We start from the raw sequence: 24,238 nt of genomic DNA on the forward strand, positions 1-24,238 counted from the left end.
AAAAAAAAAAGCCATGTAAAAAGAGAATTAGCTGTATTGTACAGGTGCTTACATGCAGTCCTAAGGTTCATCATGGGAGGCTCAAACAATGTCTGTCAACTGGCTAAGACAACCCATTCTATTCATTCACACTCTCCAAGCAAAAAAATCTAGTCACCACACTCCTACCCAACTTCCAGGGATGACCTCTTGTTCTTCTCCCTCTAACCAAGTACTGAAACATTTCCTCCAGCATCAATCCTCTGAAAGCCATTTCTGTCATCATATCCATGCCCTTCCCCTTTTTTGCCTATCAGCCAACTTTTGCACTCCACAAACCCTCAATCTGTCCTCATAGGGAGTGTTCCACAGACTACTCACCATCTTGGTCATGTGCTTCTGGATCCTCTCCACCACTTCTTCATCTCCAAGAAACCCAGGTGACCAGACCTGAGTACAGTAATCCAAATGTGGTTGTATCAAGGCTTTATAATAAGAAATGAAAACTCCCTTATCTCTGCTTGTTAGTCAGTTCTTCGATAACCAAATAATCCTCTGAGCTATCCTGGCTACTTTAGCAGTATGCCCTTTAAACTTCAACTCTCTGTCTACTACTACTACTCTCAAATCCCTGTCTTCATTAATTTCCTGGATTACAGTTTCTTCAATGTGTACCCTTCTTGTAATCTTTGTATCCCAAAATGTATAACTACACTTTTCCTGATTAAATTGACATCCATTATGTTTTGTCCATAACTTGATATTAGCCTATTTTAATTATCCTTCAAGCTCTCTACATTGCCTTAACCCTCTCATGTATGAAGTTTTATATTCATTTATAAAAAATTATAATCACATGATACAGTACCATTTAATCTTACAGTAGTACCATGAATTCATTAATTTTGCTAATTTATGTCCTGTATATGTAAAAAATGATGTCCTCATCTGAGGACATCATGCACTAATGCCAACACACTACAGACATATTTCTATGAAAATGACTTAGACTAAGGAATTTATTTTCATTGAAAAACATTACAAGTATGACAAAACAGATTATAAACAATTTATATTTTGCTGAAACACTGCATGAATGATCAAAAGTTGGATTACTTAGTACATACAAAAAAAAAAAAAAAAAGTAGAACAATTAGAATTTGCAGTAGAGCTATGTAAATCAAGAACAATCTTATTCTCTTTGCCTCATTTTGTATGGAAAGACTGAAAATTCTGACAGATTGGAACCTCACATCTACCACAGATGTATCTTGTTTTACTTTTGCAGTGTACATCTGTGCAATGATTGGCATTAGCACCTGTTGTCTTCTTTAGGAAGTGTCTACAGCTGTCAAAACGTTTCTCATGTGGCACAGAGTGAGTTTTGCGTTTCTTTAGTGCTGATGGTGTCTGACTTGAAGGGCATCCTTGTTTCTTTGTACCTAGCTGAGCTAAACCTTGATATATATCAAAGCACTTGCCACTCTTGATTTGAATTCCAACAAATCCAATTTTTCTTCACATTTCCAAATGATCCGTGCATTACAAACAAGTACATTCAACATATGGTATAAATTTCTCGCATACCATCATTTGTTCCTGGTATCATTTCGATACAAAGCCACAAGAGAGTCTATAAGGTCCACTCCACCCATATGTTTGTTATAAACAGCTATGCTGCGAGGTAGTGGAATTGCAACATACTTTTTTTCTTTCCGGCTGAACCTCTGACATACACTGACAGGCTCCTTTCCTAATTAGCTAAATACCACATGTACTATTGAGTTATCAAACCATCTAGTGACAGTAATGCCAATGCTATCAGAGGATATGGACAAAAATGAACAAAAATGAAAAAAAATGAGGACATATTTCCTCGTCTCATCTTCTGCAAATCCTTTTCATTTTTCAGTTTCTTGTCAGCACCTTGAAGTCGATTTCTTCTGCATGTACCCACATAATAAATATCATCTTCCTTTCAGGATCATGACAAAGCCCAAGTAGTACATTTTCACTTGCACTGAATGAGTCTGAATTTTGTCTTTCAGGATCTGCACCTACATCAAGATCAAAACAATATACATAGCCTGAAATGCCTGCCCTCATCCACATTTTGAAACCCCATTTTTTTGGTTTCTTAGGTGAGTATTGTTTGAGTTGTGAACATCCCTTGAATGGAATCATCATCTCATCTACACGCTGAAATTCTTCTGGGCTGACTGCAGCAGCATGGAATGGTTCATGAAACATTTTTGCAGGACTGATCTTATACGTATTGCTTTGTCTTTATTGTTGGTAGGTATTGTGTCTGAATCAACAAAATGCAAATATCACCTTATGTCCTCCCATCTGTTCATTGACATGCATCACCTATAACATCCATCCACAGTCCATGTTCAGAAGACCAATACTGCCTTACACGTGGGTATTTTATGTATGTCATGACAAGTATAATTCCAAGGTAAATTTTGAGTTCAGTCACAGTAAGTGCTAAATTATCTTTGCCTTTACAGTGCATACAGATTAGTTTGTTTCACAATTTCACCCATCAATTCATCTGAAAACAGCTGAATTGATGAAAAATAATCTACAGGGCTCTCTCCATGAATATTTACTTGGTGTTTTCCTCTAAACTGTGGTTCAGTACCAGCAAAGGGATTATCTTTCTCAATAAACCACACTGGTTGTCTCTGCAATGGCATGTGACCAGCAACAGCTGTATTTTGCACACTAGCTGGACTTTGAACATTGCGAGTCTGACCTACAGGGGAAGGACACTGAACATCACTGTCTTCACTTGAAATGTCACTCTCTGTAGGATCCTTTTGTGGCTGCTGGTATGTATCATCATCATCAGAATCACTCAGCTCCAAACCATCTTCAGATTCCTCCAACAGTTTTTTCAATCTCCTCTTCAGTAAGTTTCTTGTGGTAATAGGCCTTTTTTTATGCCTGATAATGATAATGCCAATTAACTCACTTACTATTCATTTATGTTTGCAAAAATAAAATAAAATAAAATTATAAAAATAGTTGGAGGTACAAGAATACCTCCAACTATTTGCTGCATAGATTACCTTACAAACATATTGTCCTCATGTTAGGACAGGTTGTTTTCAAGTTCGTTTTATGAATATGGTAATAAACATGAACAAATGAAATATTCACAATATCACCAAATTCAAATCAACAAAACAGCAGCTTTTCACTTCCTCCTTAATACCACCATGCACTGCAGAGAGAGAGAGATTGGTATTCCTGTAACTCTGTTGACACTCCTGCCATCTGGTGTGGTTTCTAAGAACACTTTGATCTCTCCCAGATGAGGACCACATGCATATATATAGTAGCACTAAATTATGAATGAATAATTATTAAGAAGAAAATATATGTGTCTCATATGAGGCCCTTATTCATTCACGAGAGGGTTAATTCACTATTACCCTACTCAACTTGCATCATCAGCAAACAACTGAATCTCTCCTCTGAAATTATTTCCTATATCATTTATATACAAATTAAAGGGCAGTGGTCCAAGCACAGAGCCCTAAGCACACCACTAGTCATCTGCTTTCTAATGGATTCTGCTCCTCCAAAAATTACTTTTTGGTATCTGTCGATCAGCCACCTTTTTATCCATATAACCAATTTCCTATTTCTCCCCATTTCTTGCAGTTTACATAACAGAGTTTCATGTGGTATCCTGTCAAATGCTTTGCAAAATCCAGCAGTATCATTGTAGCCATTTCCTTTATCCAACTTAGTTGTTGTTCTATTATAAAAAGTTAGTAGATTACTAAGGCATGACTGAACCTTCACACAGCCATGCTGCCCCTCAAGAGCATCATATTTTTATCCACCCATTCCTGAATTCTCTTTTAGACCAACTTTTCGAGCTCTTTAACAACCACTCTTGAGATACTAATTGGTCTTTAATTGGCTACCACAGACATATCCTCCTCTATGCAAAGGAATTATTGTGCCCTCCTTCCACTCTCCTTGGTTTGCAAGAGCTGAGACTTAAATTAAAGAGCCTGGTCAAAGCCATCACCCGTTCTGTTCCTGTGCACATTCTCGTAAAATATAAGATGATATCACATCCAACACCTCTTATTCCTGATACTTCTAGCATTAGTATATATAAACTGTAGCATCTTTGTAGGCCACCAATCACCTTAACATCTTGAATTGACCACCCCATTCAATATTGTTGCCTGATAGATTAGTTTCCTCGTTTTTTGTTCATTCACACACTCATTCATGGGTGCCTTCACACACACACACACACACACACACACACATACACACACACACTCTCTCTCTCTCTCTGTCTCTCTCTCTTCTGCATCTGCTCTAATTTCTTTAATTTTCCTGACTTTGCGCTTCTGCACTATCATTGAACAAAGCAGTCTCTAGATACCTAACTCTTAATCTAGTTAAGTACAGTTCATCAGAATTGTACAAATCTTTACATCCATCAAACTTAGGCAATAGATCCACAAACTCTACATCATTCCTTTAGCACAATCTGCATATTGATTTATTAGCTATCATCACCCTCCATCTCAGTTTGTCTCTATCATTGCATGGCAGCAGACTCACTAACTTCACCTTCTCATACTGCTTTTTCACTTCCTTCAACGAATCTTTCACATCTTCCTTCATACAATACTACTCACTTCTCAGGTCATTGGTTCCAGCCAAAGCAATAAACTCTTTCACTTTCCCTTTCTGCATTCTAACAGTTACTAATATTAGTTTTTGCACCAAGGAAACAAGATTTTGTAGCACTTTTGTGAAGTATTCCTCTTATCATAGAATTGCCATAAAAAAATTATCCGCTTACGCTCTTTCTATTGTTTATTCTTACAATTTTCTTTTTGGCTTTGGACCTCTTGCTTTTTTCTGTTTGCAGTTCCACTATCTCTTTCTGTTTTTGCAGCTTTTCAATCTCATGCTTTGTCCTATGAAGGACCACATGAGAGTGACCTATTTCTTTATTCGGGTTTTCTATGTTCTCCTGAACTTCCACCTTTGCAACTTTCACAAATGCTGTCTTACTGCTTCTTTCAATTTCCTATTTGTGCTCTTTTCACATTTCTTTCACCATCATTTAAACCTGGATCTCCATTTACTCCAATACTTGGGTTTCACGGCTTTCAATACTAAGTTTTGCTACTTCATTCTCTCTCTCTCTCTCTCTCTTCCGACAAGTCTTGCATTTCTGCTTCATAAACATCTACGACACTCTTTCTCCACTGCCACTCTCATACTGCAATCCATTTTATCTTGGCAGCAAATACATAGCACACATATACTACCTTTCAAAAAATCTGTCATGTTAAATGCCCTACACAATGATGTCTTGACCTCCATTGTTCTTGTTTGCATCGTATCAGATCCATGAAAAACACAGTTTATCTATCATACCCAGTACAAATATATCAAAAATAAATAAACACACTCAACCTCATAGTCATACCCAAGAATACTATAATTGCTAATTATCAAAATATCATTAAACCAATATTAAAACAATGACTTAGTATGAGCTCAAGATCATGCATTCTGTCCAGTACATGCCACCAGATTTCCACCAAATTAAATAGTAAAAAATACTATTTAATTCTTGCCATTTTCCCCAGTCACAGATATATCTTTAGGGAGCACAATATGAAATTTGTCACACATGTTGCCTTTTTGTATGTTACAAGTTTTGTATTGTACTTCCTGGAAATGTCTACTGTGACCGAGGTGAAATATTGGAAGAATTAAATAGTATTTTAATTCTTTCCTGGTGCTTATTTAATCTATTAAGTGTACAATGAGTATGATATTACAGAAATTTCTCTACTAAGTGTTCCAGATAAGATTTATACAAGCATACTTGAAAGGAGGCTGAAAAAAATTGTGGAAGAGAAATTTGGAGAGGAACAAGATGGGTTCAGGCCAAATAGAGGTTGTCAAGATCAGATTTTCACTTTACGATAAATAATTGAGAAATCATGGGAATATAACAAGGAAATCTGTAAATGGCATATGACAAGGTGCCCAGAGAAAGCTTTTCAAAACACTTCAGTTATATGGGTAAGTGGAACATTATACAGAGCAATATATTTTCAAACCTTGACATGTGTGGCATTGAGGAATGCTAAACAAATTGCCATCCTTTGGTAACAATAACCACTAATCCTATCCACAACTTTGCAGATGGATAGTACTCTCCACTCATCCTACTCATTTGAAAAACCATGCAGTACTACATAAACTTCTATCTCAGTCCTCAACTGCACCCCACAAATGGCACTGGTGTATTTATAGGTCCCTCGACCTGTCATGTATGGAATTAATATTAAAAAATATATATATGTAAGCAGTTCATGTTGGAGGTTTAATGGAATAATTATGAGCACTGAGAAAGGATTAAAAATAATTTTAATACTTCCAATATTTCGTCTCTGTCACAGAGACAACTTCAGGGATTACAAAGAACTTTTTGTAACAACACACACACACAAAAGCAATACAGTAGTGATGAAACTAAAGTCCTATCTAGGTGGTGCACCCTCTATGGGCATTTGCAGGTGGCCTAGGATGTAAAGAGGGATCTCTAATAATTAATGTTTCCCAAATTTTGGGAAGGTTAATGCAACCGTATTTGTTTAAATTTGGTTGATTCCTGAGTGCCGATGCAGATTCAAAAAACAGCCTTTCTCTTTTGAATTTACTATAGTGGAGCATGGTCGCTTTTTTTCAGGAGATCCTGTGGGTAGTATCCAAAACATGGTCTGCAAGGCCAGATTGATCATAATCATGATTGCAGATGTAAGATCTGTGTTCTTCTAACCGAATGGATGCTGACCTGCCTGTCTGTCCAAAGTAAGCCAGTTTACAGGCACAAGGTACTCTATATACTCCAGGCACTGAGAGGGGAGGGAGCTGTTCTTTGGCGAAACGAATAAGGGTAGCAAGTTTATGTATTCTTTATCCGTTCCACCAAAATTTCAGACAGACAGGCAGGTCAGCATCCATTTGGTTAGAAGAACACAGATCTTACATCTGCAGTCACGATTATGGTCAATCTGGCCTTGCAGACCATGTTTTAGATACTACCCACAAGATCTCCTGGAAAAAACGACCATGCTTCACCATAGTAAATTCAAAAGAGAAAGACTGTTTTTTGAATCTGCATCGGCATTCAGGAATCAATCTAATTTAAAGAAATATGGTTGTATTAAACTTCCCAAAATTTGGGAAACATTAATTATTAGAGATCTCTCTTTACATCCTAGTTTCATTACTACTGTATTGCTTTTGTGTGTGTGTGTGTGTTGTTACAAAACGTTTTTTGTAATCCCTGAAGCTCTGTGATAGAGATGAAATATTGGAAGTATTAAAATTATTTTAATACTTCCAATAATGATGAAACTAATAACATTTAGTTTCATCATACTGTATTGCTTTTGTGTGTGTGTTGTTACAAAAAGTTTTTTGTAATCTCTGAAGATGTCTCTGTGGCAGAGACTAAATATTGAAAGTATTAAAATTATTTTTAATCCTTTCTCAGTGCTGATAATTATTCCGTTAAACCTCTAACATGAATTCTGCACAGCACTTAAGCCTCAACAGACGGATATGTAAACAGTCTATATTTAAGTTGTAAGTCATCAGTTAGAAGTGAACGACATACACTAGTATGATTTGATGTAAAATCAGGTTTAAGACATGGACATGCATTATATCTTTTTATTCATCATCATCTACATTATTATTATTATTATCACCCCAAGACCTCATGGAGTCAAAGACTCATCTGGGAATATGTGAATTATGAATATTTCAAATGATCAAAGCCAATTAATTCTCTAGTACCTACCATAACTGGTAGATTACATAACATGGATCGCACTATGAAAGAAAGTGGCATGAAACCTGATATTAGAATTGGAGATTCAGACTTAGCTCTTTAATTTATGCAGATGATGTTGTATTCCTAAACACATCCAGTGCAAGTTTCCAGGATTCTGTAACTAAATTGAATAATAGCTGTAACAAATTTGGCATGAAAGTCAGTTAAAAAAAAACCCACTAAAATTATGAATATAGGCAGTAATATAGAAAACTACAGTTCTGTTCTCAGTGGAGAACCTATCGAACAGGGAAAATCAGCTACATAGGTACACTTTTCAGTTAAGATGGCAAATTAAATTAGAAATAGACAACAAAATAAGCAAAGCAACAAAATAAGCTGTAATGGTGGAGAGCTAGTTGAATAAACTTATATGGAATAAGAGAGAAATTAGTCAAAAATACTAAATTAGCAGTATACAAGACAATGTTCAAAACAGTTTTAAGTTATGTATCAGAGTTGGGTTAAAAATAAAACACTTGATCAAAGATTAGAGACCACAGATATGAGAGTTCTGAGAAAAATTAGCAACAAAGGCAGAATCATATTAAAAATTAAGACATTAAGAAGGAAATGGTTTGCATTAAAGAATGTATCTTAGATTAGCATTGCTAATCTAAGGTGGTCACTTTATGGTCACTTACATAGAATGGAAGAGGAAAGGTTAACAAAACAGGTGTTTGATGCCAAGATGGCAGGAAAAAGACCCAGTGGAAGAACAAGGGCCAGGCTGATTAATTCATTCAGAACTGCCTTAGAAGAACAAAATGTTAGATACAACAATATTGGAGTGCTGACAAGTAATAAATTAATTTGGAAGAAAATTGTTGATAGGAGATTAATAATCATGTAAACTTAATCATTTAGTGCTGTCATAATAGCCTATACAACCCTTGAGGGTACATATCAGGAAATTGATGATGATATGAGTATTAGTGACCTTTAAGGATGGAAGTTGGCTGCCATTAATCTTCTAAAAGTTAACTAGGACTTACCTTCTCCTCTTGAAAATAAAAAGTGTTAGAGGCTTTATTCTTAAATTATTTTAATTGTTGGAATAGTTTTAAAATGCTCAGAGTTGAAATTTCAGGTATCTCTGTTTCCATTCCATTCCAAACTGCCAATTATTGGCGCTTTTTTTGTAGAAAGTTAATTAATGAGTGCGTTAAAAGTTATAGTGCATTTGACATGCCACTCTGTTTTTGGTTTATGCAATGTAGACAGTTTTTTGTTTTTCTAATTTTGGCACTGCAAATGATCTAATTGAAACCAAAATTAAAATGACTTCACAACTTCTAATAGAGATCTTAATAATGAAAATAATCCACAGTACTTAGTGGTCCTTAAGCCCACTGAGTACTTGGTTTTCGTTACCATAATTTATGAGATAAAGTGATTAGTCTTATAACCAAATATATATTCTTTTGTGTAAATTATGTGCACTTCCCTGGCTGGTTTGCACTTGGTTGTTGGATGGAAAACATGGAAAATAAGTGTTTCTAGGAGGAGGAGAACTCTTGATACCTTGATGTGAGATTTAATTATATCCCTGTATACTAAAATTCATTAAATTCCATCCAGTTAATGTGGACTTGTTAATATCAGATTGTTTTGCCAAATTAATAAAAAATAATGGGATTGCTTAAGGTTCAAAACCAAATAACTGGGAGTAGATCCCCACATCGCCTTATGGCGTGGAGGTCTACTGTGGAGATAAGGCAATAGATGCTCTAAAAGAATACAGAGAAAAATGTAAGAGACCTAAGCTATGTGTAAAAGTAACTAAACAAAAGTAAGAATAAAGAAGTTAAATATCAGGAAGAAGGCAAAATGTTCTGGAGGCTATTGAAAAAGCTTAGAAATAGAAGAAAGAGTACTTATAGGATTGTGTGAACCTGGGGTTCTGACCTAATGTCCACTCCTCACCTTCATTTGGTACACTGCATTAGTAGGTATCTACTAGGTACTGAATGAATGAGGATATGCTGGCCATTTGAGACTTAGCTAACCAAATTGTACTTACCCTATCTTGGCTTAAACCACCGATAATATGATGGTTCAACAGGATGAGATTTCATGCTGGCTGGGGTGTTGCCCAGTTAAACAAGCCCCTGCTATTTTTGTCAGGGAACCAGTGTAAGCAATGAAAAATCAGCTATTGGAACAGACTCAAACCCAACATCAGAAGAACTGAAGATAGCAACCATTAATATAAGGAGTATTAATGGAAAGGAAATAGAGCTTCCAGAAGAACTGGAAAAGTACCACGTGGATATAATTGGCATCACTGAAACAAAGAAGACAAAAACAGGTGAGATCTTACTAAATAATAGGTGTAGGATGTTATATTTGAGCAATAATGATCAAGGAAAGAAAGGAGTAGTGACAGCATTCAACACCAAACATAAAGATAAACTCCTTGATTGGAAGGCAATTTCAAGTATAGTTATGTGGACAAAATTTTGAAATGGGGAAATGAACAATGAAACTTATTTGTGCTTATGGTCTCAAAGAATTATCTCCAAAGAAAAAATGGATGAATTTTTTAAGTCACTGGGCAGGTTGCTGATATAAAGAAATAGAAAAGTGGTATTGTTGGAGATCTAAACAGCAGTGTAAGAAATGAATCCCATGAGCATATAGACATGTTTTGGGAAAATTTTGAGAAAAGAGCAAGACTAATAATAATGGTATGTAGTATCTGCTGGATTTCTGCTCAAGATATGGATTAGTCATTACTAACACTATGTGATGTGCATAAAGATGTGCACAAGTTCACATGGATTGAAGACATGAGAAATAAGAAAAGCCTCATTGACTATGTTATTATTGACTGATATTTTCATACTGGTTCAGTGTACAAGAGTGTACAGAGGATTTGAAATTGGAAGTGATCATGACTTAGCTTTAAGCAGGATCAAAACTGAATATCACATTAAAAAGAACAGTATGTAAATAAAAAAAGTTTTATTTAGCTTCTACAAGTAAACTGTATGCTCAAATATACAAATAGTATTGAAGGAAAAATGAAACAGTTAGAAAACAAGAACAAAACCTTTGGATCTCAGTAGCAAATTCTGAAGAAAATATCGATTGAGTCAAGAAGGGAGGCATGTGATGAAGTTATCTGCAAGGATAGAAAAATAAGAACTCCATGGTGGACAAAAGAAGTTAAAGAAGCAATTGTGGAAGGGAAAAAAAGTTCCTTGCAGATAAGGCAACAGATGCCCTAAAAGAATACGGAGAAAAATGTAAGAGATCTAAGCTATGTGTAAAAGTAACTAAACAAAAGTCATTAGAAGACATTAGTAAGAATAAAGAAGGTAAATATCAAGAAGGCAAAATGTTCTGGAGGCTATTGAAAAAAAGCTTAGAAATGGAGGAAAGAGTACTGTAAAAGGAAGAATCAGAGATGATAAAGGTGATATGAAAGCTGAAGACAAGGATATCCTAGATGTCTAGAGTAATTGCTTTTCAAGACTGTTAATTGAAAGAAGCAATGACAGAACTGTGTAAAAAAATTTTCAAGAGAAATGTAAACAGGAGCATATATTTATATCAATACTTGAGACATAAAAAGTTGGCAAAACCTTGAAATGTGGAAAGGCAGCTGGAGTAGATGATATTTGAGTAGAAATGCTCCAAATATAGAAGTATAGAACTTTTGCAGTGGGCACACTGCATAATTCAGAGGGCCTAGTCAGAAGGTGAAGAAGAAGAAGAGGTCTCATAGTTTCCATCTATAAAAAAGAGAGTAAAACTGAATGTGAGAATTTCTTTACTAAGTGTTCCAGGTACAATTTATACAAGCATACTTGAAAAGAGGCTGAGAAAAAATGTGGAAGAGAAATAAGCTGGATTCAGGCCAAATAGAGGTTGTCAAGATCGGATTTTCACTTTATGACAAATAGTTGAGAAATCATGGGAATATATCAAGGATCTGCATAAAGTTTTGAAGTTTTTAAAAGCATATTGCAAGGCTCCCAGGGAAAGCTTTTCAAAACACTATGGTTATACAGATTAAATGGAATATTATACAGTACTCTACATTTTCTTCTTTTCAGCCATTTTCTGTCCACTGCTGGACGAAGGACTCCTCTAATTCTTTCCACCTTTCTCTGTTCTTGACAATTTTTACGAACAAATTTGGACAGTTCATCACTCCACCTTCTTTTAGGACGTCCTCAGCTTCGTTTCCCTTCTTTTGGAATCCATTTCGTTAGTATAGTGGTCCATCGCTCATCTTCTCTCCTGGATAGATGTCCGGCCCATTTCCATTTTAGTTGCTTATGGTGAAGAATGATGTCAGTGATGTGAGTCTGGCTTCTTATCCAGGTGTTTTGCTTCTTATCTTTTAATGTGATGCCTAACATCAACCTCTCCATTTTTCTTTGAGTTGTTGTTAGTTTATTTGCCAGTACTTTTGTTAGCGACTAAGTTTCACAACCATATGTGATGACCAGAAGTATACGCTGGTTAAATGTCTTCCTTTTTAAACAGAGTGGGACATCATTGTTTTGAAAAATGCTTTTCAATTTTCTGAATGCACCCCAGGCAAGTTGAACTCTCCTATTTATTTCCTTTTGGAGTCCACAGTTTAGATCAATGAGATGACCTAAGTATGTATATGAAGAGACTCTTTCCAAGAAATTGTTTTCTATTATGATGTTTTTTGGTGCTCTACATAGTCTATGTCTAAGTTGTAAGTCGTTGAAAGTTTATTTTTCACTTGGTAAGATTATAATAAAATTAGTTTAATCCTTTATCCAAGTATGTGCAAACAAAGTTTGTGCCTGAAAGTATCTTCAGGACTGGGGTAAAGTGGTACAACACCGGGCGACTCCTTGCAAAGGTGGAGCAAGCTACCAACACTCCTATCTCAGTATCTCCCATAATGCAAAACACCTCTCCTTGCGGATATGTATAATGTTATGCATTAAGAGAAGGGCCACTACCCAGACTAGTTTCGACCTTTATTGAGGTCTCTTCAGTGGGAGCCAGGCCTAAGTGGAGATACCAAGGCAGAAGCATTAGCAAGGTCATCTCCTCCTATAGGAGCTGCCAAACGGTGTGCCACCTTTATATTAAATTACTCTGATTTTTAGAGAAAGATGTTGAAAGATGTTGTGTTTTTGCATTATGGGAGATACTGAGATAGGAGTGCTGGTAGCTTGCTCCAACTTTTGCAAGGAGTCGCCCGGTGTTGTACCACTTTACCCCAGTCCTGAAGATACTTTCAGGCACAAACTTTGTTTGCACACACTTGAATAAAGGATTAAACTAAATTTATTATAAGTTGTAAGTCATCCAATAAAACTGAAAGGAATACAGAAAGATAGTTTGATGTAAAGTGTAAGGTAAGGATGCACATTATCTCAACTCTTATTCATCATCTATGTGGATTGCATTATGAAAGAAAGTGGCATTATGCCTAATATCAAAATTGGACATGTGAAGCTTAGCTCTTTATTTTATGCAAATGATGTCGTATTCCTCCAGTGCAAGTCTCTAGAATTCCCTAACTAAATTGAATAATAGCTGTAACAAATTTGGCATGAAAATCAGCAATAAAAAGACCAAAACTCTAAAAATAAGTGGGAACATAGAAAACTTCAGTATTCTGTATGGAGAGGCTATAGAACAATACAGTATTTTAGCTATTTAGGCACTGTTTTAATTGAAGATGGTATATTAAATCTGGAAGTAGACAACAGAATAAACATAGATGGTATGATGGGGATCCAGTTGGATAAATTTATATGGAATAAGAGAGAAAGTAGCCAAAACCCCTAAACTAGCAGTATACAAGACAGTGTTCATAACAGTTTTAAGTTACGGATCTGAGAGTGGGATTAGAGACTACAGAGATGAGAGTTCTGAGAAACATTAGGAGCCTTAACAGTGGCAGATTCATTAAAAATTAAGATGTTAGAAAGGAACTTGACATTATTAGCATTCAAGAATGTGGGAAAAGGGTGAATCCTAGGTGATATGGCCACTTAAATAGAATGGGAGAGGCAAGGTTAGCAAAATTAGTATTTGATGCCAAGATGGCAGGAAAAAAGGTTCAGTGGAAGAACATGTTCTAGGTGGATTGATTAAGGTCAGAAATGCTTTAGAACTACTAAATGTTAGATATGACAATATTGGAGAGCTGACAAGTAGTTCACTAAGTTGGGAAAAAAAAAAAGTTGATATTATTAAAAGAGACCTCCAGGGAGTCAGGGACTCATCGAGGAAGGCCACATACTACATGCACCAGCTATCATACTTATTCTTGAATTCATTCACACTGGTTGCACTCACAACATCCAGTGGCAATCCATTCCAATCACACACCACCCTATGAGAGAAAAATCTAGCACTCACCCCTCCCCCTTCTTAGCAGCATTCTCAGCTTCCCAGGATGCCCTCTTATCCTTTCCCCACCCTCTATAAATTGAAAACTTCCATCAATTGAAATCCTGTATGACCCTTTCAGAAGTTTATAAGTCTCAATCATATCACCCCTCTTTCTCCTGTTTGCTAGTGTCTGCAGCCTACGAATTCTCATTCTGTCTTCATAATCAGTATTCCATAATCCTGATATCATTTTTAACACTCTCCTTTGCGCTCTCTCCAATATATCAAAATCACAACGGAAACCACGAGACCAGACTTGCACACAGTTGTCCAAGTGAGGACTTATCAAGGCCTTGGAAAGAGGCAGAATGACATCCTTATCTTAATATATAATGCAATGTAAGATATAATGTAAGCTTAATCATGTCGTTCAGTCATAGTAGCCTGAACACCCCTTGAGGATCGATATCAGGAAATTGATGATAATGATGATGAATAAAAATAATTGGCTGAAACCAAAATCGAACCACATCTACATCTTGTATGCTGCCTAAATATCAAATTTGGTGTATAATTATATATTATTATAAATATTCTAATTTGGTACATCTTTTTATTTATTTGTTTTATTTATTTTTATTTTTTTATTTTTATTTTTTTTTTTGCGCCTCTGCAAATGGTTTGACTGAAATAAAAATTTAATTTGGATGGCTTGATAAATTTTTGTGACAATTCCAAATACGAAATTTTATTAAAATCTGTATAGCCAGTCCTGGCATGAATTGCATAAGAATAAATGCACAAAAAGAAATCTTTTAGGCTTTTATGTATTTTGTGAAGCATAACTGAAAATAATTTATTCATATTTGTTTTGTATTTGGTCACTTAAACATTAAAACTTTTTCTTTGTTTTATTCGTTGACCAGATATTAATAAATGATATGCACAAATTGTCAACAAGTTTCACCAGCTATTCTGCTTCTTATAATGGTACACACTAACGTCTGCTAGTAAAAAAGAAGAATGGAGTAACACAGTCAAATAAATTAAAACTGATGCGTAACATAAGCATGGAGCATGGTGTCTCAGTCATTGTTTATTGAGTTCGTTATATAGTTTTTTCATTTAGCGAAATGAAATTCTTGTAAGCTGAGTGAATTTATTAGCATTTCCAATGAAGTCTGAAATCTCTACACTCACCAACGGCACGCTTATATGGTGCACAAAATTGGAGTCCTGCTCTGCCCGATCATCAACGGAAGAAATTCTCCTACATATCTTACTAGCTAAACATCTAGCTCGTTTTTTGAAAGATAATATAAAAAAATCAGATTCTTTCATAAAGAATTCTAAGCATTTCACTGAAAAATTAAAAGGCATTTCAATCTTAAAAACAGACATCCTTGCAAGCTTAGACGTGGTTTTGTTATTCACCAACGTACCTGTTGAAGAAGTTATCAAGATCATAGACAATCTCTATCCACATGACACAGCTCAGCTCTTTCGCCATTGCCTCAAATCGAATTATTTCAAAGTGAATGACACAATTTATGAACAACTTGATGGCTTAGCCATGGGCAGTCCCTTATCACTTCCTTGCACTGATCTGTTCATGGAAAAACTAGAAGCTGACAACCTTTCCAAAGTAAATCAAAGCAGTTGGTTTGGTGAAGATACGTAGATAATGTGTTCATAATTTGGAAAGGCACAGAAACTACCTTATTTGATTTCCTTACAAAAATAAATTCCTTCCACCAAAAAATGAAGTTCACATTACAGCTTGAAAAGAATAACCAATTGCCTTTTCTAGATATAAATCTAATCCACTAATAAAGAAACAAGAGAATGGATAAATCCAGCTCACAATCTATCGAAAACCTACAGACACTGGATGTTACCTGCACTTCAAATCGTCTCACCATATTGCGCAAAAACTCAGCATAATATATATGCTTAAAAATAGAGCAACCAATATTATCTCAAAAGAAAAAGATCTCCTTGATGAACTCACTGTCATATCTCAAACACTAGTAAACAAGGTTGCCCAAAAAATATAATCAAAAAGATTCTTCATAGAAACCCTCCACAGCAACAACCTCCTGTTGCGCAATATACATCATCCATCATTATCCCTTATGTAGGTTCAGTGTCAACAAAAATAGCCAAACTTAAGTCTTTCAACGTCAGAGTTGTTCTCAAACCTGTCAAAACTATACGCCACATTTTAAGATCTCCTAAGGACATTAATGCCTTCTTCAAATACACAGGTGTATACAACATCCCATGTTCTTGTGGATTAAATTACATAGACCAAACATAAAGAAGCCTGGAAATTCGAAAAAAAAGAACATACAGGGGACGTGAAAAACAACATAACAAATATTTCGGGATTAGCCCATCACTTCTCGATCTCTAAACACACCATCGATTGGGATAACAGCTCCATGCCTTGTATAGAAGAAGATTTTTGATGTAGAAACTTCAAAGAAATCGCAGTTGTACTCCGCTCTGGAGAAAATCTAAACAGAAATCAAGGAATGATTCTGAAAGACATCTGGAAAAGCCTAATAAATTCACTCAGCTTACCAGAATTTTATTTTGCTAAATGAAAAAACTATATAATGCACTCAGTGAGCAATGACTGAGACACCACACTCCATGCTTATGATGTTACGCTTGTTTTAATTTATTTGACTGTGTTACTCCGTTCTTCTTTTTTACTAGCAAACGTTAGTGTGTACCATTATAAGAAGCAGAATAGCTGGTGAAACTTGTTGAAAATTGCATATCATTTATTAATATCTGGTCAACGAATAAAACCAAGCAAAAGCTCAATTTTTAATAATTTATTCAATTGAAAAACTTTTTTTGTGGTTCCAACCCATGAAAGGTAATAAACCTACTTTTCTTTTCTTTTCTTTTACTGTTGCATGGTGATCAGCATTTCATTGTGGAAATTATGGACTTTACAACTGTGTTATAAATAACTATTTTTAATTTCCTGATGTTTCGACCTTCATATCAAAGTTATCATATGGAGTATATACAAATATTCAAGGACAAGCTGAGTTACATTTCACACAGTAAGCTAAAAAAACAATGATTTGATCACCGGTTATTCTACTGGCATGACCCCTAGTGAAAAAAAAAAAAAAAAAGATACAGATAAAATTAAAAATTAATTAAATATTTAGAAACTACATCAAAGCTAAATTCTATTTAAGATAGCATGGGAGAAACATTCTTTCATATTGATAGTTTTCTTACAGTAACAATGATGTCCTATTTTTAACATGACAGTTGTTATATTAGATTTAAGATTCTGGATTATCTACAGTCCTGTTTATAGTTAGCTCTTAGGAAGAAAGGTTCCATGGGTAGAATGGCCTTTCTGATAATGCCCTGAACACTTTACATAGAATTGACTGGAATAGCACCAGTTGTTTACATCACACCAAAACATGGTATGAACGCAAATTTAAGGAAGCCTGTGAGATTCTTATCAACCACCCCAATCTGAACAATAATGAGGGTCTAAAAATCCCAAGCATATGGAATGCACATATTCTACCCACGGAACCTTTCTTCCTGAGAGCTAACTATAATCAGGACTGTAGATAATCCAGAATCTAAATCTAATATAACAACTGTCATGTTAAAAATAGGACATCATTGTTACTGTAAGAAAACTCTCAGTATGAAAGAATGTTTCTCTCATGCTATCTTAAATAGAATTTAGCTTTGATGTAGTTTCTAAATATTTAATTAATTTTTAATTTTATCTGTATCTTTTTTTTTCTTTTTTCTAGAGGTCATGCCAGTAGAATAACCGGTGATCAAATCATTGTTTCTTTAGCTTAATATGTGAAATGTAACTCAGCTTGTCCTTGTATATTTGTATATACACCTTGATATGAAGGTCGAAACTTCGGGAAATTAAAAATAGTTATTTATAACACGGTTTTAAAGTCCATAATTTCCAAATTGAGTAATAAAGTAATAAACCTACAGAACATTAATATCGTGAATGACCTAAGGATCCCTCCCTCTCCCCTTCTCCCCTATTATGCCCGAGTATTATATAAGGCTCCAGTATTTCATTTGGGTTTATGTATCTCAAAAATAAGATGAAGGCAGATATTTATAAGCTCCTTGGCTTTTATATTTTTTCAAGTAAATTATGCTATATTAAATTATATTTATTCTTGGAGTTAGTTCTTACTGCTGGAAGGGCAGAAGCTTCAGTGTTTTTTTGAATTGTGATAATGAACCTTTTCTTAAAATTTTATCCTACAGAAGTTGTACAATAAATTGTCAATAATTTATAAATGCATGCCTCATTGTCCTAAATTAAGTATGTTGTAGTTATTATTAGTTTTCATTATGATTGTTACTACAAATTGTTAATGCATAGTTCACCCTTCATAAGGGACAGATGAGAAGGGAAGGAAGTGCACAGTGCAAGTTGATGCAGTTTACAACAAATGGTATTAGGATATGGAAGTTTTCTATTCATCAGAGTACAGTTGCTCATACAATAAACATTGTATATTATCAAGGATAGAGTTATAAGCCATGTTTCCTGTAAGCAGAGAGCTTTCATATCCACATATACCAGTTGTTTGGAATCATTTTGTTTATTGTTGCTGTTTGCATTACAGGATTTTTTTTTTTCTCATCATTTTATTTTAAAAACAACTTGTTTTTCTTTCAGAAGCTTTTCAAAAATTGCATTCCAATCACATAGATGATGCACATAGTAAAGCAGAAACAGACCCAAAGATTAGTCATCATTTGCATAATGATTATGATCTCTCTGATGCTCATTCAGTAATTGGAGTAGCACTAGTGTTAGGATTTATTTTTATGCTTTTAATAGACCAAATAGGAGCAGCACATAATAGAATACAGAGTTCAGGTAATTCTCTCAATTTTGGTATATGTTTATATTTTCTACCCCCCTCCCCCAGTCTTCATTCATTATATGATATTATGAGAAATTTATATTTTTCAGATGTAGAGGGTGCTGTAAAGCAGGATAGGTACAAAATAACTGCAACTTTAGGACTTGTAGTTCATGCAGCAGGTAAGTTATGTTATTCAAATGATGTACTAGATGTAATTACCATTATGCCACACTGTCATTATAGCAGCCATTTATTTTAAGGTTTTACTGTCTCCATTTTATAGTCATTATTTTTGAACTTTATCCTCCTTCATTAATTATCTTTAAGTAGTTAATACTGATGTTATTTCAGTTTTCAGTTGCATAAAATGACCAAAAAATATTGTAGAAAGCGAGAGAGAGAGAGAGAGAGAATCTGACATCTTTTTGCCTTGCCAGTTCACATATATTTGATCAATTGAGAATAATGACTTAACTTACCTCTTGTGTCAGTCTAAAGATGAAAAGAAATTATCTAAAAAAAAAATTGCAAACTAAAAAAGTTTAGTCATTCATAATGTTATTATTGCATAAAATGATAGTATTTATAATTTGAGGTAAACAAGGCGGATGAAATGGTTGCACTAATTGCGTCTGTGCACCCAGAGATTGTCGGAATAAGTGAGACATGGTTAGATGAGGATGACATCCTGACAGGAATAGAGATGGAAAGGTATGATGTGTTTCGTGAGGATAGAAGGGGTAAAAAGGGAGGGGGAGTGCTATTGATGATAGAGAAAGAGTTATGTCCATACAAGGTAGAGATGCAAGGGGGAAATGGGGCCAGTGGTTTTGAGGCAGTATGGTGTGAGATAGAGGTGAATAGAATCAAATACTTGGTGGGATGTTGTTATAGACCTGGTAATGTGGATGGTGGTGATAGTGAAATGTATAGTCAAATAAGCCAAGCAAATAAGAAAAGGGTGATCATTATGGGTGATTTTAATTACGGCAATATAGACTGGAATGAAGAGATAGCAACTGGAAGTAAAGAAAATGAGTTTCTTGAGTTTTTGAGGGATAACTACCTCAGACAGTATGTAACAGAGGGCACAAGAGGATTAAGGGTCTTGGATTTGGTCATCTCATCGGAGGATGTAATTATCAATGAGGTATCAAATCATCCACCAATTGGTGAAAGTGACCATGAGGTGATTACTTGGGTGGTTGCCAGCAGTGCAAGGACCCCTGTGAAAAAAGGGTATATGTGGAACTACAAGGGGGGTGATTATGAAGAGCTCAGGAGACAGCTTGCAGGTGTAGCATGGAATGAGGAGTTAGCTGGAAAAGAGATCAATGCAGCTTGGGGGATTTTCAAAAAATATTTAGTGGATGCAATGTCTAAATGTATACCACGGGTGAGAAGGTTAAATAAGTTAGGTGTGAGATGGATGAATAAAGAGATTAAGCATGCAATACAGAGAAAAAGGGCATTGTGGAGGCAGCATAAGAGAAGTGGAAGTAACCAATTTCATGAGTTCTACAAAGACCAGGCAAGGAGAGTGACTTGGTTGGTGAGAGTAGCTAAAGAGAGGTATGAACAGCAGTTAGCTAATGAAGCTAAAAAGAATCCTAGGGAGTTCTTTCGATATGTAGCCAGCAAAAGAAAGAATGATTATGGAAGGATGACATTGATTGGAGGAAATGGTATAAAGACAGCTGTTGCAGAATGTGTGGTGGAGATACTTAATGAGCAGTTCATAAAGATCTTTCAATCTTGTGAATGTGACTTCATGGAGAGATTAAGAGCAGTTGATGATGGGGAGGAGAGACTGACTGTAAGTGAGCAAGAGGTGTTTGGGGAGTTGAGTAAACTAGATGTAAATAAGGCTGTGGGACTTGATAATATATCACCGCGTATTCTGAAGGAATGTGCCAGAGAGTTGACACCTGCCTTGACATATTTTTTTAATACGAGTCTTGCACTTGGTCAAGTCCCTAAAGAGTGGAAGGAGGGCAAGATTGTGCCACTTCATAAAGGAGGTGATCGAACTCAAGCATCAAACTATAGGCCTATCTGTGTGTCGGGTGTTGTGGTTAAGTTGTTGGAGAAGCTTGTGAGAACTAGAATCCAGAGTTGGGTTGACAACAATGGTATAATCTTTGATGGACAGCATGGATTTGCTAAAGGGAGGTCGTGTTTTAGTAATCTACTTACTTATTACAATAAAGTGACTGCTTCCTTGGACAGAGGAGAAGGATACACAGTAATATACTTGGATTTCGCAAAAGCTTTTGATAGAGTGCCTCATGATAAGTTGACAGTCAAACTAGAGCAGATGGGGTTGGATATTAGATTAGTGCATTGGATTGGAGACTGGCTATCTGATAGGTATCAACAAGTTGTGTATGGGGGTGCAATATCCAGGAAAAGGAAAGTCACTAGTGGAGTGCCTCAGGGATCTGTTTTAGGGCCATTACTATTTAACTTGTATATTAATGATATTGGCGAAGATTTGGATGGAGATATTCAGTTGTTTGCAGATGATGCAAAGTTGGGACGAACCATAAAGAGTAGTGAAGATGTTGTGGCCTTGCAAGAAGACTTGAATAAATTGATTGATTGGGCAAGCAAATGGGGATGTGAGTTCAATGTTGCAAAATGTAAGGTTTTAAAATTTGGAAAACAAAGATGGGATGCAGAATTTATGCTTGGTAAGAATATATTGTTGGAAGTAGAGGAAATAAGAGATCTGGGAGTGATAGTGGATAAGGATCTAAAATTTAGGGGTCACATCGCCAAAATTGTGAAGACAACACAAAGACTTCTGGGAATGATGAGGAGGACACTGACGTGTAGAAGTAGGGAGATTCTTGTTCCATTGTATAAGGCTTTGATTAGGCCACACATGGACTATTGTGCCCAGATTTGGTCACCTGGTTTTCAGAAGGATGAAGAGATGTTGGAAAGGGTCCAAAGGCGACTGACTAAGGTAGTTTCTGACCTCTGGAATGTCGAGTATGAGGAAAGATTGAAAAGATGTAATTTGCAGAGACTAGTGGAGAGAAGGAAGAGGGGAGATATGATAGAGACGTACAAGTTGGTAAGGGGTTGCTATAGGATCAATCGTGGAGAAGTTCTACAGAGAATAGTGGGAGATCAGGGGAGAACCAGAGGTCATCCCTGGAAACTGTATAAAGAGGGTGTGAGTAGGGGAGTGAGAGGCAGGTTTTTTTCGTGCAGAGTTGTGAATGATTGGAATGCCTTGCCTGAGAGTGTGGTGTCTGCAAGGAGTTTGAATGTGTTTAAGACCCGATATGATGAGATGTGTGTGAGATAAAAGGACCTCCTAGATGAGTCTTTGACTCCATGAGGTCTTGTTTAATAATAATAATAATAATAACTAATAAATTTTGCTACTGCCATTTGATATATTCTTAAAGTGAACAACAAAAGCACTTTTAACAAAATAAAATTTTAAAGCTACTGATTGATTGCATTTTTGGAAATTATGGAGACAACTACCGTGTCTGAATAAAAACTTTAGTTTAATATAACTAAAATCTACATTCAACGTTTCGACCTTTACGTCATTGTCATCTTCTGGAGCACACAACTATACACAGAAAACAAGCTACACTACAATCAAACTGGTTTGTTAAAGATATTGACCAACTGCTACAACAATTGTTGGCCTGACCTCTGGTGAAAAAAAAAAAAATTATACATCAACGCTAGAGTCCTATTATGTTATCTGCTGGTTGTAGAAATACATTGGGCGCAACAACAGGTATCTATCTATATACATATATTAACATCATGATTAAACCTGTGCATTCCAGTCAATTGGTATGGAATGGTTTCTAATACTAGTTGAAGATTGGCTAGAGTCCTGACTTATGCTGGATCTTATATATTAGGTAGGCCGAATGTGTGTCATCCAGATCCTTGGAATTTTCATGCCATCTTTATTGTTGATATTTGGATGGTTTATCAGGATTTCGCAGGCTTCCTTAAATTTCCTTTCATACCAGGTTTTTGTGTGGTATAAAGAGCAGGTGCTTTTCCAGTTGATTTGGTGTAAGGTGTTGAGCGCGTGGCCTGCTTCACCATAATGGTTATATTTAATGTGTCTAAGGTGTTCTTTCTTGCGTATAGGGATTGTCCATCCTGTTTTACCAATGTACGGTAAGATACAGGTGCAGCGGATGCAATAGAGACTCCAGGATGTGCTAATGGGAGAAGAGGATCCTTAGAGGGGTTGAATATGGTTTTAAGTTTAGTGGGTGGTTTAAAGGTGGCATTGAGGTTATAATGTTGTAGGATTCTGTTGATTTTTTCTGATAACCCTTTAATGTATGAGATGGTTTTACTGTAATCTATGGTTTTACTGTAATCTAGATTTGTTTTTGTTGTTGTTTTATGGAGTATTTTATTAATAGTATTTTTGTTATAGCCATTATTTATGAATGTGTCGCTGATGATTTTTAGTTCTTGTTTCAGGGCTTGCTGGTTGGAGGAAATTGTTGTAGCTCTGTTTTTTAAGGTGTTTTAGGGTGTTCTACAACCAACAGATAACACTAATAATAGGACTCTAGCATTGATGTGTGTGTGTGTGTGTATATATATATATATATATTTTTTTTTTTTTTTTTTTTTCACCAGAGGTCAGGCCAACAATTGTTGTAACGGTTGGTCAATATCTTTAACAAAAGTTTGATTGTAGTGTAGCTTGTTTTCTGTGTATAGTTGTGTGCTCCAGAAGATGACCTTGACATAAAGGTCGAAACGTCGAATGTAGATTTTAGTTATATTAAACTAAAATTTTTATTCAAACACGGTAGTTGTCTCCGTGTAAGCTTAAAAGAAAGGATTCAGATCATCCATGGAAATGATACCCATAAGCGCTGCAATCGCTATGGTAAGTTAAAGATTCATATTTCCCTCCTGATCAATCGGCTAGCCTTTTTAAAGAGATGCAGAGACAATAACCTTATTCCTATCTGCATCAGGCTAAAAAAGAAATTTACGTCCGCTAAGGCACTCCGTATTTATGACCACACAGAAAAAGCAATGCTCAGAGAACAGATTCAAACAGCCCGCCAAAACCTTCCTACAACAC

At 35.6% G+C, this 24,238-nt stretch overlaps 1 protein-coding gene across 1 annotated transcript in view; it reads left to right on the forward strand.

The window, feature by feature from the left end:
* Positions 1 to 24,238, forward strand: part of Zip102B (Zinc/iron regulated transporter-related protein 102B) — a 166,170-nt gene that overhangs the window by 77,950 nt on the left and 63,982 nt on the right. Inside the window, exons 3-4 of the mRNA XM_090406851.1 lie at positions 18,945 to 19,148; positions 19,245 to 19,316. Of these exons, the coding sequence (XP_090262977.1) occupies positions 18,945 to 19,148; positions 19,245 to 19,316 (276 nt within the window). The remainder of the gene's footprint in view (positions 1 to 18,944; positions 19,149 to 19,244; positions 19,317 to 24,238) is intronic.

Source organism: Typopeltis vanoorti, chromosome 17 (assembly GCF_054136105.1).
Source record: "Typopeltis vanoorti isolate ZY-2024b chromosome 17, IOZ_Tvanoo_1.0, whole genome shotgun sequence".
In the NCBI taxonomy this organism is placed as follows: Eukaryota; Metazoa; Arthropoda; class Arachnida; order Uropygi; family Thelyphonidae; genus Typopeltis; species Typopeltis vanoorti.